The sequence below is a fragment of the Ruditapes philippinarum genome, unplaced genomic scaffold (genome assembly GCF_026571515.1).
Source record: "Ruditapes philippinarum isolate M1 unplaced genomic scaffold, ASM2657151v2 ctg2870_1_1_1_1, whole genome shotgun sequence".
NCBI classification, from domain to species: domain Eukaryota; kingdom Metazoa; phylum Mollusca; class Bivalvia; order Venerida; family Veneridae; genus Ruditapes; species Ruditapes philippinarum.
The window spans coordinates 112,044-138,610 of NW_026852338.1; the positions used below are offsets into that span (position 1 = coordinate 112,044).

Below are 26,567 nucleotides of genomic sequence, written 5' to 3' on the forward strand. Positions count from 1 at the left end.
TGATCAGTAGCGTTTGATTGCCTTATTTTAATGCGCATTTTTTTTTCAACCAACCAATGATGTATAATTTGGGGTTGTTCTTGTCCGCTAAACGACGCTCAAAATTATGACAGAATATCATTAATCTTCAATATTGATATACATTGTACAGTATAAAATAATATCATAGAAAATAGTATACGGGTTGATATTGCCCGGTCGCTCAAATTTCATTCTAAAATAATTATTGACGTCTGTTTTCGCTCGAATAATAATTGAAGCGAAATGAAAATAATTGTTTCTATGATTAGAATCGATAAATGCATTTAATGAGAGCCGTGACATTTGGGAGGCACACTTAGGGTCAAAAGGTCACATCTATATGGCCCAGAGTCTAAACGTTTTAATTATTAAATTGTGGTAGATCTACATTAAATAAAAGTTGGTTTATAATAGCAAATAAAAAAAACCGCTATTTTCTCTTTACCATTTATGCATGTTTTATTCTTCATTGGATATTTTTTCCGATCAGAAATAACCGAGTCTCTAAAAACATGTTGATTTTTGGCTTTTACAGTTGACTTAAGCATTCTCGTGTGGCGGCACATGTTGCGGCGTTTATAATGACTACCGTAGAAATACGCTCTTGTATTTGATAATAAATGATATTTAATAGTGTGCAGAAATCCTTGTTAGACAAGAGGGTAACATGTGTTCTGTTCCCAATGTAATGACCGCTCTTTCATTATGAAGGATTGGGCTTACGGTCTGTTATCCTTCCCTTGATAATAAATCTTTCCAGTGACATTTAGCTGATATGTTCGTTGAGACAGAATTATTGAAATAACAAACAAAAATATCTTAATTTACTCTATAATTAATATAAATTAACTGCATAACGCAAATAGAAGGAATCTTCCGGTCCCATTTGTTAAAATTAAATGTATCGGGCGTCTCGATCACTTCCTAGAAGTTGTCCCTCGCCGCTTGAATCCTGTCATTCAAGTTAGCATCTCTCATGTTTAAAAAAAACTACCCAGCCTTACTTCATTTAGAAGAGTCTTCAGATACATATGTGATTTACTGAATGATGTGAAATTGTTATCTTATTTTTACCTGGTCTTTCAAACAGAATTCTATTCAGAAAAATTAATAAAAAAATACTGAACGATTAGATTCTATATGGGTACAGTACACCGTACATAAATAATATATATAGCTAAAAACATCTGAATATCTAAAACAATCGGAATCAATTAAATTATTCTTTTCACTACAAATATTGTGATTTAATAAATAAAATCGAGATAAATAAAACACTTTGATGCTATAATTGCAAACCCCTTGCCGGTGGCGAAAGCTGTCAAAAGTGATAAGCACGTGGGTTTTTCCGATTGTAAACACTACGTCACATGACGTATGTCTTAATTTGCATAATTTATTTTTATCAGCCAGTTTCATTGGTGCGTGATTGGACCAATTTAACGTGTCTGAAAATCAGCTGGATAGACATTATCATATTCGTGCGCTTACTAAACGGACCTAGATTGAAAGAATTAGTGTCATGATAAATTATACCCTGCAACATATATATTAAAGTTGCAATGACAACTTAAAAACATAATGAATATATTTCAATTGTGGTGATTATTCAAAAACATATGTTACAGTGAATTATTGGGATTTACTTTGTGGTGTGTATGAATATTAACTTGAGCGTGCTATTAGGTTGGGAATTTCTTTTCAAAGCTAAACAGAGCTGATACAAGTTGGGTGTTTTCCCGTCTCCTTAATTCTCTTACGGTTTCGACTATCCCAGGGGTAACTAACCCCGGGACTTAACGAATATGGATCTCCTTTATGGAAGTGACCAGAAATTTGGCGGAATGGATGAAGATATGAGTGATTTTTTGGATAACGACGTATTTCCTTCACCGACAGCGGTATGTACTGAACTGCTGAATACACTTGTAAACCACATGACTTGCGAATCTAACATATGGTTTTGTTATCTCACCTTTCTACATATAATGCTGCTTGCAGTTCATATTAAACATGCATTTTGTTTGTTAGGGTTGTTTAATATGCTATATACCCGTTGTCAGGAATTTTTTTAATTGTTAGAATTGATGAAAGTTGTTTGACATATGGCCGCTCACATGTTTGACAGTTACGCCCAGTTTTCAAATTCTCATGACCCAGATTTTAAAAACCCATCGCTTACACATTTCACGGGTGCATGAACATAACTTAAAAGTTCATTATTGTAAAAGTGTTGCGATGCGTAAAGGGTGGGTCCAAGATATTAAGTAGATTCTTTTATGAAACTAGATCTATTTACTTTTCAATTCATTATAATTATTTAAAAGAAATGAAACTAAGAGAGCCTGAAAAAGTAAAGGGCCATAAAAACTTTTTATGTCGTCCATTGAGATGGGCGTTTTCATGTTAATCATGTAATTATTTGGAGATATAATCATAATGTTTTATTTACATGGTTTCATAACTTAATATGTTGATATAGCCTGTACAGTGTATAAGTTATGAATTACAATACTTGCAGTTTCAAAAGTAAAGAAAAAAAAAGAAAACGCAACGGAAACAGTTTCAGGAGAATTTCCTTTAATTATATTCAAAGTTTCAGATCATCTTTTCAGATAACGTCAAAATATTGTCCTCAATTAAAATTTGTTATCGCCAGAAATAGCTCAAGGCCCGATCTAAGAAATTTCAGTTTGTTATGACAGATCCATTCAACAAAGATCTGCTTGATGTCTGGCAGGAAACCATAGATACCCTGGATAAAGTTGCAGATGAATTTGAGTGATAAATTAAGGGAGTCACTTGTTTTAGGGGTTTGAAATTCCACCTTACTCAGCACTCTTTTTATCAAAACGTGTCTGATTAACAAAAAAAGGTTTTGTATGTGTATATGAATTTCATGAAAATTGTACCAAACCATTATATGTTCATATATATATTACAGGTAAAACTGGCCAAAGTTTTAATAATTGATTACATTATTCGAAAATATAACAAAAAACCCTGGTCATATTAATACTGGAAGTAGAAACTTGCGTTACTGGAATTTATTGGTCGATAATTGAATGTTCGAACGGGAATAATGGTGTTGCATTACGGAACTTAAATAATACAAATGTATATATCTACAAATCAGGCATTACGATCAATCAGTTACAAAAATGATATTTCTTCCAGGTTTATGCGTGTTTAGGCCTTTAAAACATGACCATTAGATTACCTTTGGATTTTAGCTGGTGAGGATTTTAGCTGGTGATAGTAAAGATCGTCTTGGCCATCGTTTGAAAAATTAAACTTGGGTATATCAGGTCATGAATAAAGAGTATTATTTTACAACTATCCACAAAAATAGTCTTAAAAGATCACGCCTTGACGTATTTAAAATCTATTTCTGTACTCGATCATGACGAAACGGTTCGGTACCCATTCATACTTTTCTCCCACACTAGGTAGTCTTTATAGTATATGGTAGTATTTGAAAATGGAAAAATCTCCTACAATTTAAACCCAACTTACCGGTCCGTGATCGAGGGCATACCATTATAAAAGCAGACGAAGGGTAAATAATCTGTTATATAAATAAAAAGGAAAACTTGTTTCAAAAATGCGTCATAACGCTTTCCGAAACTATAGAATATTCGACAGTGACGAGTAATTGGGTATTAGTTAAAAATGGAGTCTTGGGATATGTTGGTGGCGTGTTTTGGCCTGTACCCGTTTAGCAGCCAATGTTTACATTTATTTTGGAAACGATGAATCGGCAGATCTTTATTTTTGCTGCCAGTACGATTTTATAGTTATTAATTCTATAACGATCCCGTTTCGATATAATTTCTGAACTTCAGGCCCTATTTAGTTACAGGTTAGCTAACATCAAATTACCGTGCGTTGGTAAGATTGTTCTATTTAAAACAGGTTCGTGTTTAAGGGTTATGTGTCTTTTTAATTATTTGACTAGCAAACAGCAGACATTTCGAAATGAGTGTTTTTGAACCTATGTAAAATATAGCAATACATTATAAAAGCACAGCGTCGGTCCATCTAACGTACGTTATTTACGTTGTGAGGCTAGCTGGGACGTAACGTATCATTGCATTATTACCGTACAGTAGCCCTTTGGCTACATGCGATTTAAGTGGCAAATGATTGAAGCATGCCCGAGGGAAGCACAATACATCACTCTATTTTACTGTCAACTTAACTCACTGCTACAGTTTTAATGAGCGTCACACTTTTACCGTAACACCGTTTAGAAAAGCACGTTTTTTTTTAGAAATTTTTTATTAACGTTATTCTTTTTATTGTAATGTTTTTTTCTTGTTTGTTTATTTGTTGGTAATTTTAGTCACAAGTGGAAGACAAATCATTATTGTGTAAAACTAAACATTGCTCTTGAACTTTCACGTTCTGAACGGACGCTGGTGCGCGTGCACAAATGGTGGACAAAAATGTTACGATAAACATGTGTTTTTGACATTTATGACCCTATGTTTGGTGGCCCGAATAAAATTTTCGAGACACATGCTGTTTGAATGCACCAGACTGCATTAATTTTATTCCTTTGATCAAGCGGAGTTGTCGTTCTTGCAACATTTGACGCAATAATATTGTTTTAACAGTTTTTTTTAAACAAACTCGTTTTGAAGTAATTCTTGGAATCATACATTTATTTACACTAGTTCTGGAATATATCCGTGTTCCCCCATCTCAACAGGTTGTCTGTTTTGAAATTTGATACCTTTTTGTACATGTAGCTCTGAGTGTATGAACTGATAAGCATCTGGCTTGGCCTACATTGTACAGAATGACGGACTACTTTCTACCAAAAATTTCCCACAAAGAAACATTTTAAAGAACATTTGAAAAAAAAAATTACATTACAAACTAGTTAATTTTGGGTACTTAACTTCAATGAACAACACCATCAACATGTCTGCCATTTGTATTTGTTGTTGTTTTTGTTGTTAAAATGATAATTAGGAAATAAATCAAAAGTTAAAAGGGCAGTGCCCTACTGTTTAACTGTGAGTGTTTTAATGATATTTAGGTCAATGTTCGACATGCTGAAAACTGAGCTTTCCTTCAACCCTGGAGGGGATAATGTTACCATTGGTTTCAAGAATCCCTTTTAATAAGTTGTTGACCTATTTTATAATTTGAGTTTGGCCTTGAAAGAGTAATGAACATTAAATGTTTACTAGAAAAAAGACACACAAAGGCAATATTTTCCACTTGTTTAATGATTGAAGAATAAAGTTATAATGGCTGTTGGCTAATGATTAATTATATGTACAGTTGTTTCCTGCATACATATTTTCTATGCAGGTTTTTTTGGTGATATTATTTATAAATTTTGCTGAAATTTTTGCACTTTACCATTGGGGTCATTCCCTTTTTTTCTTCATTAAAAAACCATAACAATATGCACACCGACTGCTGGCAAGAATTTATATTACGCCTATGCTGATATCTTTGCACTATTTTGAATGTCTAGAGAACCTACATAAGTACAGCTTTCATTGAGAAATTCTTTGTTACTAATATGTTCGTTGAATATTCATTTTCATTAGATTTGTAAAGAATATACATGAGTTCTAAAGTCCTGGTTTCCATGGTTACCTATTTGTAGAATATTGCTTTGTCATTTTGTGCAGAAAAGTCTATGTAAAAAAAAAATAGAAGCTTAAAATTATAGTACACAGCTGCTGTGCATTAATATTTTCAGAGAAATCAAAATTAAATTTTAAAAAAGTTGCTGACAGTGACATATAATTGTCTTGCTAAGGTCTACCTTGTGTACATATTTAATGTATAAACTTGAATTGTGAAGATTTTTTTTACCAAGTGTAACAGTTATTGGGACATTTAATCGGTTAATCTTAATATAAAGCCGAATTTAAAAGTGGAACCATTTAATTCTATAATAGTTTACATGATCTTGTGGTGAAAAGCTTTCCTATATTTAGAAGTTAAATTAAAGAATTGCATTACAATATGACGTCTATGTTTGGATATAAAAACATTTTCAAAACAATTACTATACGTATATTGAAAACTGCCTTGTATATTGAAACTTGAATTGACGGCTTGAGAAGGTTTAATCCTCCGACAAATGAAACATTTCTGTGTCCCTAGACACTCTTAAGTGGTTCAATTTTAAGATGATAACATAAATTGTGTTGAAAAGACAAGGAAGCCTTTATAAGATGTATTATACTGATGTCTATGTCACCTGAGTTCATAGACTTTAATGAATTTTATATCTCTTAAAGTCTGCACTTCTTTATAGATAAGGTCGTAGCTTTATCAGTTTGTATAAGTCAGCCCTCGCCCTTTGGAAAACTTATATCTTTGTCTCAAGACCATCACTACGCAATAGTAAAATGTTAACATTCGGTGCAGATTTGCAGTTTAAATCTTTCACAGCTGCACAATACAGAAATTTCGATGCTTCCGGTTTAAGTTTTTTTGCAAAACTGCAAAACTTGAGTAAATGTTGTACAACATAGGAATGTAAATATTGATGCAAATTTTCAGCACCAACAGCGTATTGCCATGATATTCAGAAATGTTGGTTATTATTTCCCACAAAATTAAAAAATTTGCAGTAAAAAGCTTTTAAACTGTTGCGGTACCATGTAAAGTTTTGTTATAATGAGCAACTTCTGGTAAACAAAAAAGTCTTGAAAGAAATGGCTTTTATTGTAACACACTTAAAAAGCCATTAAAGAGTAGAACAGCTTGTTAGGAAACATGCCGATGTCAGCATTTATTTTTTCTCTGCGGATTGTTGATGAATTGAAATAAAAAAGCTGTCGCCATGGATAGATATTTACATTTTGAATTTGTAGGGAAAAAATGGGAAGAATTAACATGTTGAAATAATTAAAGATTACAATTCAAAATTTAGAATACAAAATTTAAAAAAATACCCATAAGGTTCGAGACGAATGGGGCTGCAGAGTGGAATTGACTCAGTGGCGCAAAGTGTTCGTTAACTAGATAACTCAATTAAAATGAGATACCGAGTTACAACAGTTTATTGCCATGAAGCTTGATATAGTTTTTAGAAGTTTGATCAATAATAAGTGAAGGGAAATAAAGATAATGAATGTATTGTCATGTTGAAAACGAGTTTAATATCTATCTGAAATGAACGAACGCACCTGCTGTTGCTTGTATGATAGGCCGAGCTGATGCAATACAAGTTTTATAAAACCTGATGCAATATTTCAGAAGCCGCTCTATATATTATATAGGGCACTAGTTTAATGGTGTTATCTGAATTTAAAAGAAAAAAAGAGCTTTCTCAAATCAATTGTTTAAATAGATGCTGCGCCTCTGTTTAACAAAATCGTACAAGTTTAGAGTTATAAATTGCTGTGTTCTTGGACCTCTGATACCTTTCAACTTGGTGAACAAAATCGCTCAAGTTTAGAGTTGTAAATTACTGCGTTCTTGGGGATAAAACAACAATAAAGCTTAGCTTTGCAAATTAAAATTCAAATTCATGCAATTCACTTGAATTAAATGTATAAAAACGTTCACAACTTTAAATCAAGCATTCAAGTCATGTCGTAGTTTTACACAATGGCCCAAAGCATTTACTTGGTGTTTTATCATAATTACTAATTTAGATTAAATTTAATTGAGCAGTTTTTTTGTTTTTTTAGAAAACTTTAATTTACTGACATACAGATTTTATCAATGGCTTAAAATATGTTATATGAGGGAACAATTATTACTTGGATTGTCCTGTGATTCTACTCAGATGCCCACCACATGCCAAAAAAAAAATGCGTCAAGGAGGGGCACCTGAGATTTCCTTCCACCTGAAAACCCTCCAAAGTCCCCATATAATCATTACAGTGTCAGTGTAATTTAAAACGATTAAACCCAGCAGCAACAACAACAACAAAAATAATAAAAACAACAACAAAAGTTTAAGTGTTTATATAAACAATTTTTTTCTGACTTATATGTTTATCAATTTGATATGCCTTAATAATGATGATATAACTGATTTGTGCTATCTAAATTAATTATCACACATGAAAAATGTCCAAAATTGTTCAAAACAAAGTTTGTGCTCTGTATCTCAACAATTGTAAACAAGCCATTGATAACTTATTTAAATAATCTAATCTTCTTACAGTGTTTAATCTATGATCATAAGTCCATGAAACTTGACAATTATGTACACAATACAGCTTCAGTTATTGAAATGTTTAAATAGGGGTGCTTGAAGTGTATCCCCTTTGTTACCCCCAACGCCCAGTGTGAAATGTGCACTGATGAGTCTAAACAGGAAATAAATCTTGTCAAGTATCATGTATGTATTTGCTGATGTACTGATGTGTTAATACTGATGTACTATAAGTACATGTATTACTTAATACAGATTAACAAAGATTTGCACTTTGTTTATTGTGAAACCCACTTAGCATAGCATCTTTAAGTCCAACAGGAATTCACTGAAATATTTTGTATACTTGACATTTCTCAAAAGTAATTTTTCACTTATTAAGGGCAATGGGGTACAATTTCATTCTTATCAGCCTACTGTGTAATATACAAATAACACTTTTGATGCTGATCATGGTAAACTCCAAATGGATCAAGTTTATCTTAATATAAAGTTCATGGTCAAAGTTTACCTGAAAACTCATTTATTGAAATGTAGATATATCCTGGATTAGAAGACACATACACATCTCACATCCTGTTTGTTTACCAGGGCATTTATTTAGTATCACTGAACACAAAAACAAAATCATATCCTGGTTTATTTACTGTTATGAAAAGGTTTTAAAAAAAGGTTTATGACAAGCAGTTTTTATGTACTTGTTGCTTTAGCTTGTCAGTTTTTTTTGAAGAGCTTTACAACCCATTAAAAAGGTAAAACAAACATATTTAGTCCCTGGTACAGGGCTACCTCTGACAAAATACAAGCTATGTTTTTAGCAAAGACTTCCTTTTCATGAAAGAGTGCATTAAACTTTTTATAAGATTTAGGTCCTCATTCATGGAAACACTTGGGCCTTTGCATAATGTAGGCCTTAATTAAGTCAGATCTTCAGGGCTTCAAAGTTTAATGGTTGACAATATTCAAGAAACTAGCTCAGTATAACAACTGAGTTTACTGGTTTACTATATTTAATAACTAGTTCAGTATAACAACTGAGTTTACTGGTTTACTATATTTAATAACTAGTTCAGTATAACAACTGAGTTTACTGGTTTACTATATTTAATAACTAGTTCAGTATAACAACTGAGTTTACTGGTTTACTATATTTAATAACTAGTTCAGTATAACAACTGAGTTTACTGGTTTACTATATTTAATAACTAGTTCAGTATAACAACTGAGTTTACTGGTTTACTATATTTAATAACTAGTTCAGTATAACAACTGAGTTTACTGGTTTACTATATTCAAGAAACTAGCTCAGTATAACAACTGAGTTTACTGGTTTACTATATTTAATAACTAGTTCAGTATAACAACTGAGTTTACTGGTTTACTATATTTAATAACTAGTTCAGTATAACAACTGAGTTTACTGGTTTACTAGATTCAACAACTAGCTCAGTAGAACAACTGAGTTTACTGGTTTACTATATTTAATAACTAGTTCAGTAGAACAACTGAGTTTGTTTAACACTGAGGGAACATGAGGCACAATTCCTTTAAACAATGTTGAACAATTTTCTGTTGTTTGATTTTGTACAGGATACCAGCAACTACAACATGGATGAAGAATGGTTTAACAGTTTCTTTGTCGACCCTGTCCTTAATGACAAGATGATCACAGATGCTGCCCAGCCCCCACACATCAAGTCTGAACACAGCTATTCCACTATGAACGAGAACAGCCTAAGCGGCTCCGAGGATCTTGGCGATATGAGCCGACTTGAAGGTAGGTTTGAGCCCAAGTCGTAGCGACTCTTCTGTATGCTAGTGTGTTTAATAAAACTTTCATTTCACCAGTAAAAACTTGGCACTGTTGTCTGTTGTCTCATTAAATATCTATGTTCAAAGCAAAGCAATTCCATTACAGTAAAGGTTGAGGCATACATGTAGTTCGGAATTTGAATTTGAGATGGTTCAATAACATGGTGTTCAATATATATTTTCAAACTTAAGACAATGTTTATTTAGAGACAAATTCAAGCTTATTAACATAGGGAAAAGCTAAATTCATGACATTTCAGTTTGCATTCATTGTATTACAATCAATCTTTGTTGTAAAGATGTTTTTCCCAATAATGTTTATTTGAATGGAAAAGTAACAATTTATGACACAATCTGTCATTGAAAGACTCAAAGCATTAAAAACAACATGGATTTTATGTTTTTCAAGAAAGATAACTGCTTTAGTAACATGTATACTATAGGAAGATGTATATATATTATATTTACATTGTTGTAAAGTTTTACAACAGCTGTTCTATGAATACTGCTACATTTGTTATTAATGAACATGAGGGGAATGTTTTAATTAAATGTCAATGTTAGCCTATGGTTGATATACATTTGTACCTTAATGAAATAAAAAAGCATTTTACTTTAAAAATCACAACTTAGAATTTAGGAGTGGCTATTTCATTCATTATTTTCTGTGTATTGATAATTAAAGAAAGAAAGTCACTTAAGTAGTTGATACATATATATTTGATCTTGTTTGTGACACTTTAAGTTATTTGAACCTTGTCTGTTTCCTTGAACAAACAAAAACTGATTTCATGAGAGGAAACCGTGGTTTCAGTAGGTCTTGAACCCATCACTCGGTTGTGATGCAGACACTAGCCACTAGGCCACAGCTTCCTTAAGTTAATTTTTTTATCATCCTACGAACGAAAACGTTTATAAGCATGGAAACCAGAAAAGGTCAAAAGCATGAGCAAAGTAATTATATACAATTATGAATTCTAGAAAACTGTCTCATGAAATATTCACACACTCTTCTTCATTGAAGGTTAAAAAGTTAGACACATTCATAATGCATGCTTTCAAGTACATAAATTTGCAATTAACATAATCATAAATACAGTGTTGTAAAGAAACTTGTTGGGGTGTATAAGTTTGTCACTTTTATAACCCTGCACAGGATAAAACCCTTGAAGCTTTGAATGTCTCGACTTACAATACGGAGTTAATGAAACACGAGAGTGGTATCGTTTTTGAAATTAGAGACAAATGATGATGATTTAAGACCAAGAGGCGAATAATTTTCTGTCGTGCATTGCTGCTTTTAAAAAAAATGTTTCATTTGCCGAGTCGATTTACAAAGACTTGTGTTATGTTTACGTGAAAAAAAGCCTTTATTTGTCATAGTGATGCTGCACATCGTAAATAAAAGCAGTCTTCAGACTTGTGAGATATAAAAAATTTTATTAATTAAGCATGATTGTGAACTATATAGCCTGGTACAGCCTTGTAGATGGTGTACATGTATATCAGGACATGTACATGAAGGAAATAAACAGGTGTTTAATTGTAATGTAATGTTGAAATTGATATGTTTTTGCATGTATGTATAGGCCTGGTATATAATAAAAGCTGACTTCAAGTGGTTCAAAATTAGTTACCATTGCCTTACACTGGTTTGTAAGTTTAACAAAATCTTCACAAATTTCATATACATGTATATATATTTTATGCATGTGGTTAAAAAAGTGGAGGGGGGTGGGGGTTTCAAGCAAGTACAATTATTATTTACACATGGTCCTAATTTGTGTTTGTCATGAATTATTAGAATGATGCAAGTGCACTGCCGTCTGCTTTCCAACAAAATCCACAGAACCTAGTACTTTAAAATAATTACTGCTGCAGATTTGTTTATATTTTGTGGGAACAAGTCTGGAAGCAATAAATAATGATTCACAAACTCTGCAGACTGGCACTTTGATTTTTTTTTTTTTTGGTTTTAAAATGAATTTCCATGAGACTTCAAAAGCCTTAAAATGAGTAGTAAAAGACAACCTCAAACAGTATTAATACTATTAGTCTATTTTGAATTCTTTCTCTGGAATCGACCAATTAGGTTTCTGGAAATTAAAGACAAAGATCTGATGCAAATTTGTCTACCGGTATTTCACATTCATTCTATGGATTTGACCAATCAGGTTTCTGAAGATCAGAGACAAATTCTCATTTTAGATCTGTTTCATGAATATTTTGATCAGAGGACATTTCAACCAGTATCTTTCTTGTATTGAACAATCTCTGTTTTTTTGGAGTAAGAATATTTTGGCCTTAATAATTATTGCGTTCGGAAAGCAATGAAAACAAAGGAGTAGTATTTAAGTATGATACAATAGGAAGAATTATTATCTGTTACACTATCTTATAATGTCGTGGGACAACGTCACCTGTCAATGCATAAGACAGTCGTGACATTGTGACCATACTTGACAAAAAAGGAGGGCACTTGTTTGTAATAGTGTCAAAGGTTAATTGTGGGCTTGACTCAAACTTTACTCAATACAAAATCAACTGATAAGATAAAGTAAGATAGATTTGAAGAGCATTTAAGATATGGCTCTATATCTAATTTGAATTTTGGTTCAGTTTCGCATTGTTTGTTAAAAAGTTTTCATGTGGTTATGAAATGCAATAAATTTTTTTTAATAACTCATAAGTTGTAAAAACGATGTGAATTTACTGACACTCCTAAATAAAAGTTTGAAGATTTCGACCACAAGTGGAAAATTTAAGTCATTTATTAGTATTTAAGTTGCTTGAAACTAGGTGAAAAAACATTTTATGTTGTTTTTTTGATGAGCTGGTATAATAATTTTAGTTTCTGAAATGAATTGGTACTTAGTTAAAAATTTAAAGTTGTATATACGTTTGTATTTCATTTATGAAGAAGAATTAATTGATAATTCTGCGTTCTTTTCAACTATACATACATGTATATAAAATTGAGAACACCTGTTAACATTTGATCACTTCATAGTTTCCAATCCTTAGTTTAGCAAAAATGGCAGTTGAAACAGAAATATGAGGACATTTGTAACGATCTGTTCAATAGGTTAATGAAAAGTTACATGTAGGTAAATTGTAGGGCTCCTCAGATATCGACTGATTTTGTAGCAGCTTGATAGTAATTTAGAAAAAAAGAAAAATGAGAAAGAAAAAGAAAAAAAACATGTAAATTAACATCTCGTAAAAAAATGTGTAAAATTTCTTCTAATAAAAAAATTGTGTAAAATTTCTTCTAGTCATGCCCACTTTTTACTAATCTAGCTTGCACAAATCCCTTTAAATCAACAAGTCAGCTCTTATGCTATGGCAGATTATATAGTGACAGACTTATGTGTCATATTAATAGAGTTAGGCCTGAGCCAATACAATCTGTACACTCTTTAATACCAGATGTGTAATGTTTGTTTGCTGTACAACTTGAGTATTTCAGTTTTGAAATCTATGAAACCACCATAGCCTAGCCTAGCTCTGAATTCAAACCAGGTTTAAGGCTATGCATGGTCACACATTCTAGGATTATACAATAGTTAAGTATATATATATATGGAAATATTACATGTAAATGAGATTCCTTTAAGTCACATTGTACTCAGTATTCTTTGCAGTCAGAAAAAGAATTTGCTGAAATACTTCCTATTAATTTTTTTTCTCTTTTTCTTCTCCAGTGATATTTGGCTCCTGTGTAAAATAAAATCTTGAGAATCTTGCCATGGTTGGTTAAGAACAATTATTGGCAATGCCTGTTTTTCATGAATTATAGACAAACTTTTAGAAATGTAGACTATAGAAAATTATAGACATGTGTGCTAGCAGTGAAACATCCAGTAATAAAATACATACACTGCAGCATTTCATGATTACAGCAATTTCTGGTGGATTGATGTTTTCATTTTGGGTTAAAGGGTATTAATTAAGGATTTGAGATTATTTTCTCTGGCTATATGTTTTGCCATTGGTCAATTTCAAATTTCAAATTAACCAATCAGGTTCTGTAATTACTAGCAGAGAATTATTCTCAAAGAGTGGACAAAGTTCAATGACTTTTAGTAAGTGGAAGAATTTGTACATGTAAATGTTCATGAATTAAGTAAATGAACAGAGACTGGAATCAATTTTGGAGCGTATATTATAAGAGACGGAAAAATAGTTGTTCAGGCACCTGTTTGAAAACCTTGTGTGTGTGGTGTAGACATCAAACATTATAGTCTTTTACACCATCTTGAAGCCATAAAAAAAGAAGTTCAAAAATATGTCAGTAAACATCTTCTTAAAATAACAAACTTTCATCATGGTGCTGCAGTTAATTACTGATAATTTTATAATACATGTATCTCCTAAAAAGCATACCCATGCCTGAATGCCTGTGATTTTATACTTACCATTGAAAATTTAGCATACTCGTGCTTGAAATAACAATATTTCATGCCAAGGGTCGTCCAAAAGTAAAAAAAAAAATGCCATTTGGTAACTATGCAGAAATTGTGAGTTAGATGAAATTGACTATTTAATATTGTGAATATTTTTTGAAGTGTTTTGGTCTATATATGATGCTTTAATGCCTTAAAGATCTACATCAGATTATGATCCATAGAACAGGTGGCTGTGTCTAAGTTGAACAGGTGTTTGACTTTTGTTAAAGTAAGAATACATAATTAGTTTTTAATTGCTGTATTTGAAATAATACTATGTAGGGTAGTAATAAGTGCTGTACAATATTACAATTTTGGCATTCAATTTTCACTCTGATAATGTATCAGTGAAAAAAAATCATTATAGATCTTTGAGTGATATATGAGTTTAAATTGCCAAGGGTTGATTAAAATCTTTTACGAGGGAAGGTATATGAAAGATCTTGCCGATGGCCGAATAGAAATTGTCATTAGTATTGATTATGATTACATTTCCTTGACACCTATAGTTATATTTCACGAGCCCTCGAGGGCAAATATTTCTTCTCTACCGTTTTGCTGTTATCATTTATAGACCATATAGTTATGACAATGATTTCCCATTTTGTACTGAAAGTCAAATGAATATATGTACAATTTATTACTTTGTAGTTGATTATTTGAAAAAAAATTCATTTGAAGGAGGAAAAAAACCCTAAAAAAACAACAAAGCCTTAAAGAAACACAAGGGAAAAGATAAAACATTTATTCGTAGGAAATTATTTTAATAATACATGGAGAGGGAAAAATAGGTCTAGATTTCTGTATAATTTAATTTTTAAGAAGTATATAAATTTTATATTTGTAATATTTTAATCACATACTCATCCGACACAGTGTTTTATATAAATGAACAGACCATTATATTATAAAATTGTATCAGATTGACGAGTGAAAATTCTGAGATTAGAGTCAGAACTCTAAATGTGTGAAAAATCCTCAACTGGATGAACTTGCTATATTCAGGCTAACCTGGCTCTTGTCTATACTGGTGGCATATATATGTAATTGTCATTGCTAGTATGTACAAATTTAATTTTAGCTCATAATGATAGTTTACATACACTTTAAACATGGTATTGCAAGCTTTGATGTATATAAAAAAACCACAGTGTACACAATGCCTTCGGCTGTTCATTACAAGCGCATACACAATGTCACGATCCAAAATGCTTAACATTTAACTATCACTTTAGAAATGCCTCAATTGGAGGTAGGCTATAAGGTGTTAAGACGGTTAATTAAGAAGTAAACTGTTGTATAAATAATGCATTTCTTCAAACAAGGGTAACATCTATTATCATTATAACAAAGTGTAATCTGGTATGGAATGATCTTTAAGTGTTGAGTATTTGAAATTATTTCCCACAGGATTAAGTCACTTTTTCGCAAACCGTTTTACTTTTACGCCAAACTTTTACCCTTTAGAAGTAGTATGTTTAGTAAATATTGATGTTAAGTTTGAATAATTGTTTTTAAATTTGGTCACAGGATAGTTAAACTTTTTTTATTGTCATGCATTGGTAAATGGTGGTATGTGATTTGAACACGCTAAATGAGCTAATTCTATACAGGAGTACTCTCGTGAAAAGAAATCCTATTTGCCACAGTCAATATTGCATTGCTTTAAATCTTGAGTCAGTCAATTTAATATAATGAGCTACCCCTGCTAGGCTTATTTAATTATACTGTGTTATTTGTATAATTTCAGATTTGGACTCCGATTTTCTTATCAAGAATGCGGCCCTTGACCTTACAACAAAAACCACACCAAACATGAACACGACAAAATCAGAGTCACTGGACTGTGACCCGATAAAGATGACTTCAACAGCCTCGACAACAGTAATGACACGGACATTCACGGTAACCAAGCAACAGCCTACAATAATTCTAGCATCATCGGCACAGGGACAGTCGGCATTATCAGAACGATCAGTATTACCAAAAATCACGGTTAAAACAGAGCCATTAGATGCTTACGATTCATCAGATCAAACAGGTAATAGCCGTTACTCTAAGACTGGCTACCCTTGCCCCCCCCCCCCCCTCTCTCAATTATAAATTTTGCTATATCAATATGTTTAGGTAATTATGTATTTCTGGTTAGAACCAGATGCTATTAATGTTGAATTGATTGTGTGCAACATTAATTCTAAATTACATAGTTCAGCCCACAGGCCCACATCCAGGCTGATTCAAGGTCAACTTTTTATAAAAGCTAGAAAAGGATCATTAGATTTCCAACATGTTCATATTATTTCCTGTTACATGGGTAGAAAATATTAGTATAGGGTATGAGTTAATCGGACCTTGTTTTTATATTTTCATTGGAACGGTATAATAAAAGTCTGGTCTGAATTATTTATTTCAATCAATACATTGAACAAGTGAGATTGTATCATCTGATTTGATCAATACTTTAGTAGGTAGAGTATTTTACTACAATATCCAAGTCTATTATCATTACTTTAAATCTTATTTAAACATAAGTAGTAAAATTGATATTGGTTTTTAATTTCTCGGATTAATGCTTTAACGTAAAAAGGACGGAGAATTTTTTCAAAAATCGTTCAGATTGATTTTGATGACTGTTTCAGATAGTAAAGTCTTTATCGTAAATTACTTGAGGTCAAAGTTTGAACTGTGTGAACTTTTACACTGAATTGTTTGCCCATCAGGGAATAGGTCCTTACTTGATCCGCTTTTATGTTTGCATTTGTATTTAAGTTGAAAATAACAGTTAAAGATAAAAGTAAATAATAAGAAAAATTACAATACAATTTGATGTTTGACGTTATATTAGCCGACCCCCACTATATTGATTGCGTAGAGTCGCTTGTCAAGTTTAATAATAAGCCGATATAGACCTGGAATTTAAACCACACGTCAAATTTATATAACGCTGATTAGTTGAAATATGAAGTTTTAAGTACACATTTCATTCTTCTTATATAATTATGTCAATAAATTAGAGACTTTACTTCTGAACATCGACATCTGTAGCTCAACTTTTGCATATATTGATGTTGAAATCCATTTATTTTCAAATGGACTGTTCCAACATCAAAGCAGGTCAAATTCATTACACAAATTCAGGAGGCTAAGAGTACTAACTACTTATTGATGATTTATTGCATGTCTTAAAATTAACAAGCATTGTTTCTTTGTTTCTTTTCACAGTGAATATTGACTCGTTAGTGCTTCCACCAACACCCCCTAGTAGTAGTAACAGTGACAGTGACAGCTGTTCGAGCCCGCAGCGCTCCGCCCCATCAAGTCCAGTTCGACATCTTCCATACTCTCGCCAGCTGGACCGGCATTCATCGTACTCATCGTCTCTCTCACCCACAGGATCATCTCGCCATTATTCACACTCGTTGTATTCGTCATCTAGTCAGGTACGTACATACTTTTTATTTTCGACATGCATTTCAAGATTGCATTATACCAGTTTTTTTATTCGGACAAGTCTGTGCAAGTTGATAGAATATTGATTTTGCATGGTGCATGTTGACTTTAAAACCACTTTCTTCTTTACACTTTAGTTTTGAATCCAGAAGTAAGCAAATTGCATCAAATCTGTGAGCGAGTTTAAATGCCTCACAGGAAATACTACCTCGGTGATACTAAAGATTAATTTCTTTATTTAGAGTCTTTTTGGGTCCGTTTGTATGTTAAGCATTATTTTTTTATTACAGAGTGACAGTGGAGTAGACATTGTATTCCAGCAGATTCCCACATCGGGAGTCCTCATGCTTACAGAAGAGGAGAAGCGGACTTTGATCTCCGAGGGGTACCCTATACCATCCAAACTGCCACTCACCAAACAGGAGGAGAAAAATCTGAAAAAAATTAGACGCAAAATTAAAAACAAGGTAGGTTTTTAATTTAAAGTACAAGATTTCATGACAGTTTCTTTTCGTCATGCTGTATGTATATATATATTGTATATGTGCACAACAAACAACACCTGTGACAACAAAAAAAAATCCTATTTATTTATTTGAAAAATGAGCTAGTTTATATTAATGAGAAAATTTAATAGTCATGAATACAAAAAACATTGTTTGGTAGTGGTTGTTTGGTAGATAATATGTATTTTATTCAATGCTTTGATAGATAGATAGAAAGAAAAGGTCAAAGTGTTGGTGCACAAGCGGATGTGATAAGTATTAAATATCTGTGAATCAGGATTCTCACATTGTACCTGACCTCAGCTTCATTAAAATGTGTGTACCAGTCAATAGTAATCAAGCTTTTCATTGGTCAGTTAAAATTTCTGTGTAGAAATGGACCAATCAGGTTCTTGATCTTACATGCTGGTCCTCTGATCTTTAATTGAATTACCTTGGACTGTAAAAAATGTGATAGTTTGGTTTTATTTTATGATATATATGTTGTAGGCTACCTGATTCTAATTGTAAATCGTGTTATTGTCATTATTGATTATCTTGGATTTCCTGTCGCACTATCAATATTTGTGATCAAATATTTATGATACTTTGGTCTCATTTCTTTGGTCTACATACAGCTTCTTTGAGTTCATTTTGTGCTATTTTTTTCATAATTTTAGTATTGATTATTTATAACTCCATTGAAGTTTAAAAAAAATAGTTTGTACAAAAAAAACAACCTAGCTTAATGATAGGGTCAGGTAGGATGCCATGTCGTACACACAGTAAAGTTTAAGGTTGACGAAAATTTTTGTTACAAATTAGCTATTGAATTTTTCAAGTTCAGCCTTTTTACCAATTGTTACAAATATTTATATAGCAATTTAATATTTATTGTTACATAGGTTGTTCAATAAGATACCAACTTTAAATAATATTTGACCTAGATCTACATAATGGTGTCAGTTTTTGATTATGAAAGGCTGTAGTATATTGTGAAAATGAGGTAGCCTAAATGTTGGATAGTTTGAACAATGTCCATTCAAAAATCTAGTTAAAAAAATTTCAATTTTAATAATATGTTATGAAAATGTTCCATATACTGTATACAAGTTGCTGAATAATAAATTATGAATTGGCAGAAAATGTCGGCAAAATAGATAATGAATTTATTCCAAAATTCATATAATTATCAGTAAAGGGCTGAATAAATGAACCGTATTTAGCTAGCCCAAGTAATGTACTGTATTCAAATAGCCCAATTAAGGCAAGTTTATGACTAGTTTGCCACAATTATGAGGCAATTATGTAGGCAATGAATAGAGATCTAAATGTCAAGTACCATATATATGTATGTGTGTATGATAAAAAAAAATGCTGTACTTCGATCTAGGCCAAGGCTATTGCTACCTATTGGTTTTTTGTCTGTTTATATTGTATGAGTAATTAATTGTTGTTCTTGTTGTTTTTCATTGCAGATCTCAGCTCAGGAAAGTAGAAGAAAGAAGAAAGAATACTTAGAGGCATTAGAGAAAAGGTAAATATAAATTAATTCAACACACGAGTATGTGGGGGTGTAAAAAATGACAGTTCATATACAGATTGTCTTTTCTTTGGTAAATTTAAACAAATAAAACCTAAACACTGTTTCTACGAAGCTGTGCATACATTTTCAGCAAAACGTTTATGTTTTGGGTTTTCCGCTAGATATGGTTTGGTTTTAGTGGAAAATTTATACAGTGCTATTTATAAAATTTGTAAATATGATAAAATGATAAACAATAGTTGGGGTTAAATGAAGATTTTGAAACAGATAATTTGTTTTGGCTCTTTATAAACAGTTAACAACTGTTTTAAACCCTTAACCTGCTTGAATGAAAGTTTATAGGCTTTGCTTCCAGCATAGAGCAAGGCTATCCTTCACATCTGTCAGGTAGCGCAACCGCGCAGTCTAACCAGGCTCTATACTGTCTGTTTCTCAGTATTTGTACTCTATAATTTTGAATGGACTATTCCAATTTCAAACCTGGGCAAATCCATTACACATATTCAGGGGGTTAACATTTCATTCTCCAGTAATATGGGAGTCAGAAACAGAAATCTCTGAAAATTAATATGAAAACTCTGTAACAGATAAAATATACTAATATAGAAATACCTATCACCTTGCTGTCATGGTGATTTTATTTATTATTTACAAAACAGCTGAAAGACATTAAATATGAAAAGTCTCATACATGTAGTCATAGAAGATATAAATGATTTTCTAAAGTCATTGATTTTGATTATGAAAGAAAGAAAAAGGTGAAAGCTTTTTGTTAAATTATTCAGATGAGATGACATTATATTTTCTTGATGATGAGTAATTTGATAGTATTGTTGATGTAGCCGTCTAATGAATTCTTTTCCCTCCATTATTTCTGCCAGAGTGGAGTCGTTTTCACAAGAAAACAGTGAATTAAAGAAGAAAGTTGACTCCCTGGAGAATAATAACAGGTAACTTTATATGTGTTAAATCACTGTGCATCTTTTGAAAAAAAAAAACAACGAAAAAAAACCAGTGTTTTAATGAAATGAATACAGTAGTAAAAATGGTTATTTTATTATATATAATAATATCTATTATACATTTATGAAGAAATTATAATTACAAACTTCGCAGGAAGCCTTTTGTCTGTTGTCATCGTCAGATTTTCACTTTTGAAAGAAATGAATGGTATTATTGGCTTTCATATTTTGTTTGATTTATATGTACCTATGGTCAAATTTATGTTTGCGTGTAAATGATGGCAAATCCCAGAATTTTTTTATATAACTTTCCAGGTGACAAGTTAGAAACCATTTACTGTTACATATTTTACATTAAATTTCCCTTAGAAGAAAAATAGATTTAATAAAAGTGTTAATTATAGTATATTTATTGCGATTCTTTCACATTCTTACAGATCTCTATTGAGTCAGCTTCAGAAGTTACAAAACCTTGTGGGTAAGATTCCACGACCCAGTGGGACAGTCCCGCAGACAGGACTTATGGTAGGTCAACTCTCTGTGAAATTCTATAAATAGATGTAATTGTATGGGGTTGGTTTTTAATGTTGTTACCCTATAGGCAAAATAGAAAGAAATTTAAGTAATTTTACAATTTGAAAGGAAAAATGATATTTGAATAAGTATTAAGAATGTACTTTTAAGGTATTAAAAAAATTAATTGATTTTCAATTAACATGTTGAAAATAGTTCTGGTTATTCGGGAAAAAAAATATGGTTGTTATTCAGCTGATATTGCCTAAGTTTAAATAAAAAAAGGTTATAGAATTTAACCGGAAGTCTGCTGGTAGCACTGATTCTACCATGACACCAGTGCAGATAAAGATCACATGGCATATCCATACTGTGTGATCATGATCTGCACTGTTTGCTATTCCGTCTGGCATAATTTGATATTTATCTTAAAAATGATGAATGGTTTTGTCAAGATTGAAAGTAGGCCAAGTCTGTTTAAATATCTAGCATGGGTCAAGACTAAGCAAAATAAATTTGTTTTTATTAAAACTTTGATCAATAATTCATATGCTGAAGAGAAATATTTTACAAAATCTCGGTATAGGGATTTTATATTTATCCTGCATATTTATTTCTGTGTCTCAGGCAATGTCAGCTGACTGTATCAAATCACCTTGAAAAAAATATAAAAGGTCAAAGTCACATGAACATGTAACAGGCACGAAAATTCATTTTTTAGAAAATAGATATTTGCTCCATGGCAGGTCTTATTCTTTGTTAAATTATGATGGTAATTTTTCAATAAATAGTTAATGATACTGATGACAACAATGTCATAGCAAATGTTTAAAAAGTAAGAAAGAAGTTACATTATTCTGTGTGACATGGGAGAAAATTTGATTGAAATAGGTGATTTGATACAGTATTTTATGATTAAATTTGTTCGTCACTGTGCTAACCTATATTTAGAATAAGATAGTTTAGATTTCTTTTAAAACACAGGTGTCTTTTTAACTAAAGTTGTGTGGTTTTTGTACATTTTGCAAACCAAAAAAAAAACAGTAAATTTATCAATTTTTTTTAAATTTATTTTAAAAAAAAATTGGTATAAGAGACACCTGTGTTAACCCTTGATGCTGAAGCTGGAAACCGTAGCGACCACCAGTATAGAGACAGGTCAGGCTGTTTATTTGCACAATCTGACCAGGCTCCTATACTGTTGTCTGTCCAACTTTCAATTATTTATATGTCCTTTGAGTTAAATTATCAACGGACTGTTGTGAATTGAAAGTTGGACAAGTCCATCCAGAAGAAATTCCAAAGGTTTCAGAAGAAATTCAGCAGCTTAAGGGTGAAAAGAAATTTAATGGAAAATGAAGGCACTACGTGGCTGAATGTTGAAGTTTCATGTTTGGATATTTAAATCTGTGAAAACAAAATTCACTTTATGACAAGTAGAGCCTTCATTTTCTTCTTGATTAAATGTCAAAACTTGCATCTTGTTTGTAACTAAATGGCAAAAAAAATAAAAAAATTTTATAACAGCATTATTACCAAAAAAATATGGACAAAATTTAACATGGAATATTTTGGCACTATGTCCTTTTCAAGAAAATGTTGGGGAAAACTGTTGCAAGTTTTGGCATGTTGTAATATAGTCTCAGTATAACATCACGTTAATTTTTACCAACAACTGCATGTCGGGACTCATTGCAGGTTCTGGTCTTATGTTTCGCTGTATTTCTGGGCAGTTGGACTCCAACTTCTCTCAATATTGGGTACTCCACCTCTAAACCCGGGCTTCCCAATCATCTACCTTTTGCGAGCCCACAGCTTGTGAAACCCTCGCCTATGATGGGCCCGCAAATTGAAGGGGCTAAGGTCGATGCTTACTGTACTCCGCCCAGTAAGTATTATCTCCATCCCCCCACATCCCCAAACCTCCCACCCATAAGGGTGATGGATACAAATACAGTGAAACCTTGGGATTGTGGTTTGACCAAGCTTTAGGTTGCTTGTTATGCTACTTTTGGCTGATTCATAAATGTGATTTTAAATATTTCATTAATATAAATAGTTGAAATATGAAATTCTTGGTCATAAAAACACATGCTGATTTTCATGAAAAAGAGAAATAAAAACAAAACATAATTACTCTCATAAATTAAACAGAAAAAGAACTGATACTTTTACACTAACTATTAATTGTGTTAGCAGAAGACAAAACTCAACTTTTCACTGTACAATCAAAAATTGATCACTTATTACACTATTATCAGTATTCATAAGGAAAACTATATGAAATCTTTTGCTTGTAATGAAAACTGCCTTTCAATATTGTAATTAAAGAAACAGAATATAGAATAATTTTGTAAAATTGATATTTTTCTCGGAAAAAAAAAACAACTCATGTTTATCAATGATAATAGTTTTTCGTTTTGTTTTATTTAACAGTGAAATCTCGTGTGTTGATGTCGTTACGCGGAGAACAAGATGACCTTGACTGGTATGATATATATGGCCCGAACATACCAAATGCTGAGCTTGAAAAGGAAGATCAAGAATCTGTTAAACCGGAGGTCATCTGGTACCAACCGAAAGTGTCCTCCGTTGAACCGGAAATTGTTGCTGACAAAAATGTTACCAATGACAACCCTGCAAACACCGAAAATGCGGAGGAATCTCTTCCTGTTGAAAAGAGCGAGGTAGTTGAGGTCACAGTAGACGGCCGATTTGGTCACGCCAATCACTCACGAGATGAGCCAGTAAAATCCGTCGTTGGAAAAGATATTTCACGATCGGATATTGCAGTCGAGGGACTAGTTGAAAGTGCTGACACTATTTAAATAAATAGATAATTTTGTCTTTTGTTTATATTGCATAATATATTGTGAGAAATTATGTTTGCTGATAAAAACGTCTTGGTAAAAATTGAGCACCGGTTTCTTGCTACTTATCAAAACTGGTGTATTTTTATCAGGGTGAACATCAGAAGTGCTGGTGAACTGTATTCATGCTACGCATTAATGTCGATTAATAATCGTATATGTAAATGATTTCAAAACAGCGTGTGGTATAAATACTATTTCTTATGGAAAGACAACTTCACATAAGTAACCTTGAAGAGATTTTATTTTTCCTTCAGGCTTAAGGTTGTTAAAGTCAGAAATGACAGAAATATTGTCATTTTACATTCAAAGTGGATTTGGCTTTCTTGAATTAATTGTACATATGTAAATATCGGAAAAAACCATGAGGTGTATTTATTCATTAAAAACAAACTGCTTCCATTTTGTGATGTCATTATACAATGATCCAGGTGGACCAATCACAATTGTGCATTTAACTCATTATTATTCATGTATTCATTAGTCATTACCATAACCGTGAATATTCACACTTAATGCCATTAATTTACCATTCTTTGTGCTTAGAATTATTTTTGTTGTGTAATATTATACTTTAACATTTATTTTCACATGGAATCATGTCAAGTATGTGAAACTGGGACAAAGTTATATGGGAAAAAAAAGTAAAACCAGATCTTGAAAATCCAAATTTCGTAAGAAAAGTGAGAAAAGTAAAGGCTCTGTCTCAAAATTCAAGCTTTATCATATGCTAATTTTGATGCATAATAATTGTGTATTAAGGAAATACTTAAAAAAAGCAAAAAAACTAAAAAAGCTGTGAATAGCTTTCCCCAATGTGAGACAATTCAAACTCGAATGTGGAAATAAACATATTAGAAAAAAAAAGAAGAGAATAAGAAATTTATTTTTTGAGATTTATTATATGTATGTATTTTGTTATTTTATATGTGCATATGACTGTACTTTGATTTTTTTTTTCTTTCTTCTTTTTACCTGTCTGTTATAACTATGAAAATATACCAGTATATGTGCGTGAACTTTGCTAGCAAATGACTGTTTTACAATAGCTCTTTCGGGAAGGAAATGTACAGAGTGAAAACTATTATTGTACAAGAGTAATTTAGCTTTGTAAATATTTATAGATGCAATTAAAAATGTAAAATTAATGGAATAAATGAGATATGTGAATGATATTGTAGACATGTACATACTTAGAGAGAAGAAAATACATGTTTATTTTATTGATTATATGGCCATATGAAAATCTTGTTTGGTTTTCGGACTTTTTGTGACAAAATGTTAAAAAAAAGTACTTTTTTCTAAGAAAAAAATATAGGGAAAGATAAATTTAAAGAAATACAAAGATGTGTGTATTGTTTAAAAAATAGAAAGGGCATTTTTCATGGTATTTCAAAAGTTTTATTCAATATTGTGAGAGAGAAAAAAAGGCTCTGAACCAAATGATTTATTTATTTGGCCTTATGGTTTCATCAGAACTCTCCTGTGATACTTTATTTTTGGTGGCCTGTAGGCCTAAAACCTGTGGTACGTTATCATAGTAATTCAGATTCTATTTTTGTCAGAGTAGATACATTTGTATACTAACATTAATATACAATTGGTCATTTATGAATTTCTTTTCTCAAGTACATTAATTATGTAGTTATATTCACTTTTTTTGTGTGAACGTTAAGTCGCACACAATCAAGTTGTTAATTGTTAATATATTTTAATGGGCTGGATTTTCCATATTAGTGCAGATTCGAGAAAAAAAAATAATACTAAAAAAAAATCAGAGAAATTTGATAGAAATATTTAGCGGTAGAATAGTTATATGCATTTATTGAAACACATCATTTCGGAGTACACATATATATTTATTAAACTATTCATCTTTTTTATTTTGTTTATTTCTACAATTTTGGGATTGTAAGCTAGTCATTTGCATCCTACTTTACTATTTTATTCTCCATTTTGTATGTTTCATCTGCACTTTAGTGGGTTGTGGGCCTCAGCAGCCTAAAACTGTTACTACTAAGTCTTTGATTGGCTAACGAAAACGAGGGACTGTCTCAACGTGAATGTTTTTACAATATTTGAAACTTTTGAGATGTTCCTTGTTTTATTTAGACCAATCAGAGTCTCGATTTCAATATTTGTTGTTGATGATGTTGACACATCATTTTGTGTCTTTTAAAGAATTGTTATATATATATATGTAAATGAACATGACAGGTTCAAGAATTGTGCTTTTTTGGGGGAGAGCATTATGCAATTAAAAAAAAAGAAATATATATTTTAAAATGAAATATAAATATTGTTGTGTTTTTAT

General features: G+C 31.6%; 1 protein-coding gene across 2 annotated transcripts; it reads left to right on the forward strand.

Moving 5' to 3' along the window:
* The first annotated feature begins 1,522 nt into the window (after positions 1–1,522).
* On the forward strand, positions 1,523–26,550 carry LOC132757260 (cyclic AMP-responsive element-binding protein 3-like protein 1). Of its 2 annotated transcripts, XM_060748492.1 has the most exons (10): positions 1,523–1,922; positions 9,758–9,944; positions 16,178–16,468; positions 17,650–17,867; positions 18,168–18,344; positions 19,841–19,899; positions 20,790–20,858; positions 21,308–21,395; positions 23,082–23,271; positions 23,820–26,550. In XM_060748492.1, exons 1-10 carry the CDS (start codon positions 1,827–1,829, stop codon positions 24,209–24,211), a joined length of 1,767 nt encoding a protein of 588 aa, XP_060604475.1. In that variant the 5' UTR covers positions 1,523–1,826; the 3' UTR covers positions 24,212–26,550. The 2 variants fall into 2 exon arrangements, with proteins under 2 accessions (XP_060604475.1, XP_060604486.1); XM_060748503.1 differs by lacking the exon at positions 23,082–23,271 and having other exon boundaries at positions 1,524–1,922; positions 23,820–23,960.
* The last annotated feature ends 17 nt before the right edge of the window (positions 26,551–26,567 follow it).

What these genes read in the sequence shown, in the direction of transcription:
- LOC132757260 (XM_060748492.1), top strand. Translation starts at nt 1,827, where the DNA reads ATGGATCTCCTTTATGGAAGTGACCAGAAATTTGGCGGAATGGATGAA. An exon ending in TTAGAGGCATTAGAGAAAAG is followed by an intron (nt 19,900 to 20,789) that starts GTAAATATAAAT and finishes TATTTCTGCCAG; the next exon opens with AGTGGAGTCGTTTTCACAAG. An exon ending in TCCCTGGAGAATAATAACAG is followed by an intron (nt 20,859 to 21,307) that starts GTAACTTTATAT and finishes ACATTCTTACAG; the next exon opens with ATCTCTATTGAGTCAGCTTC.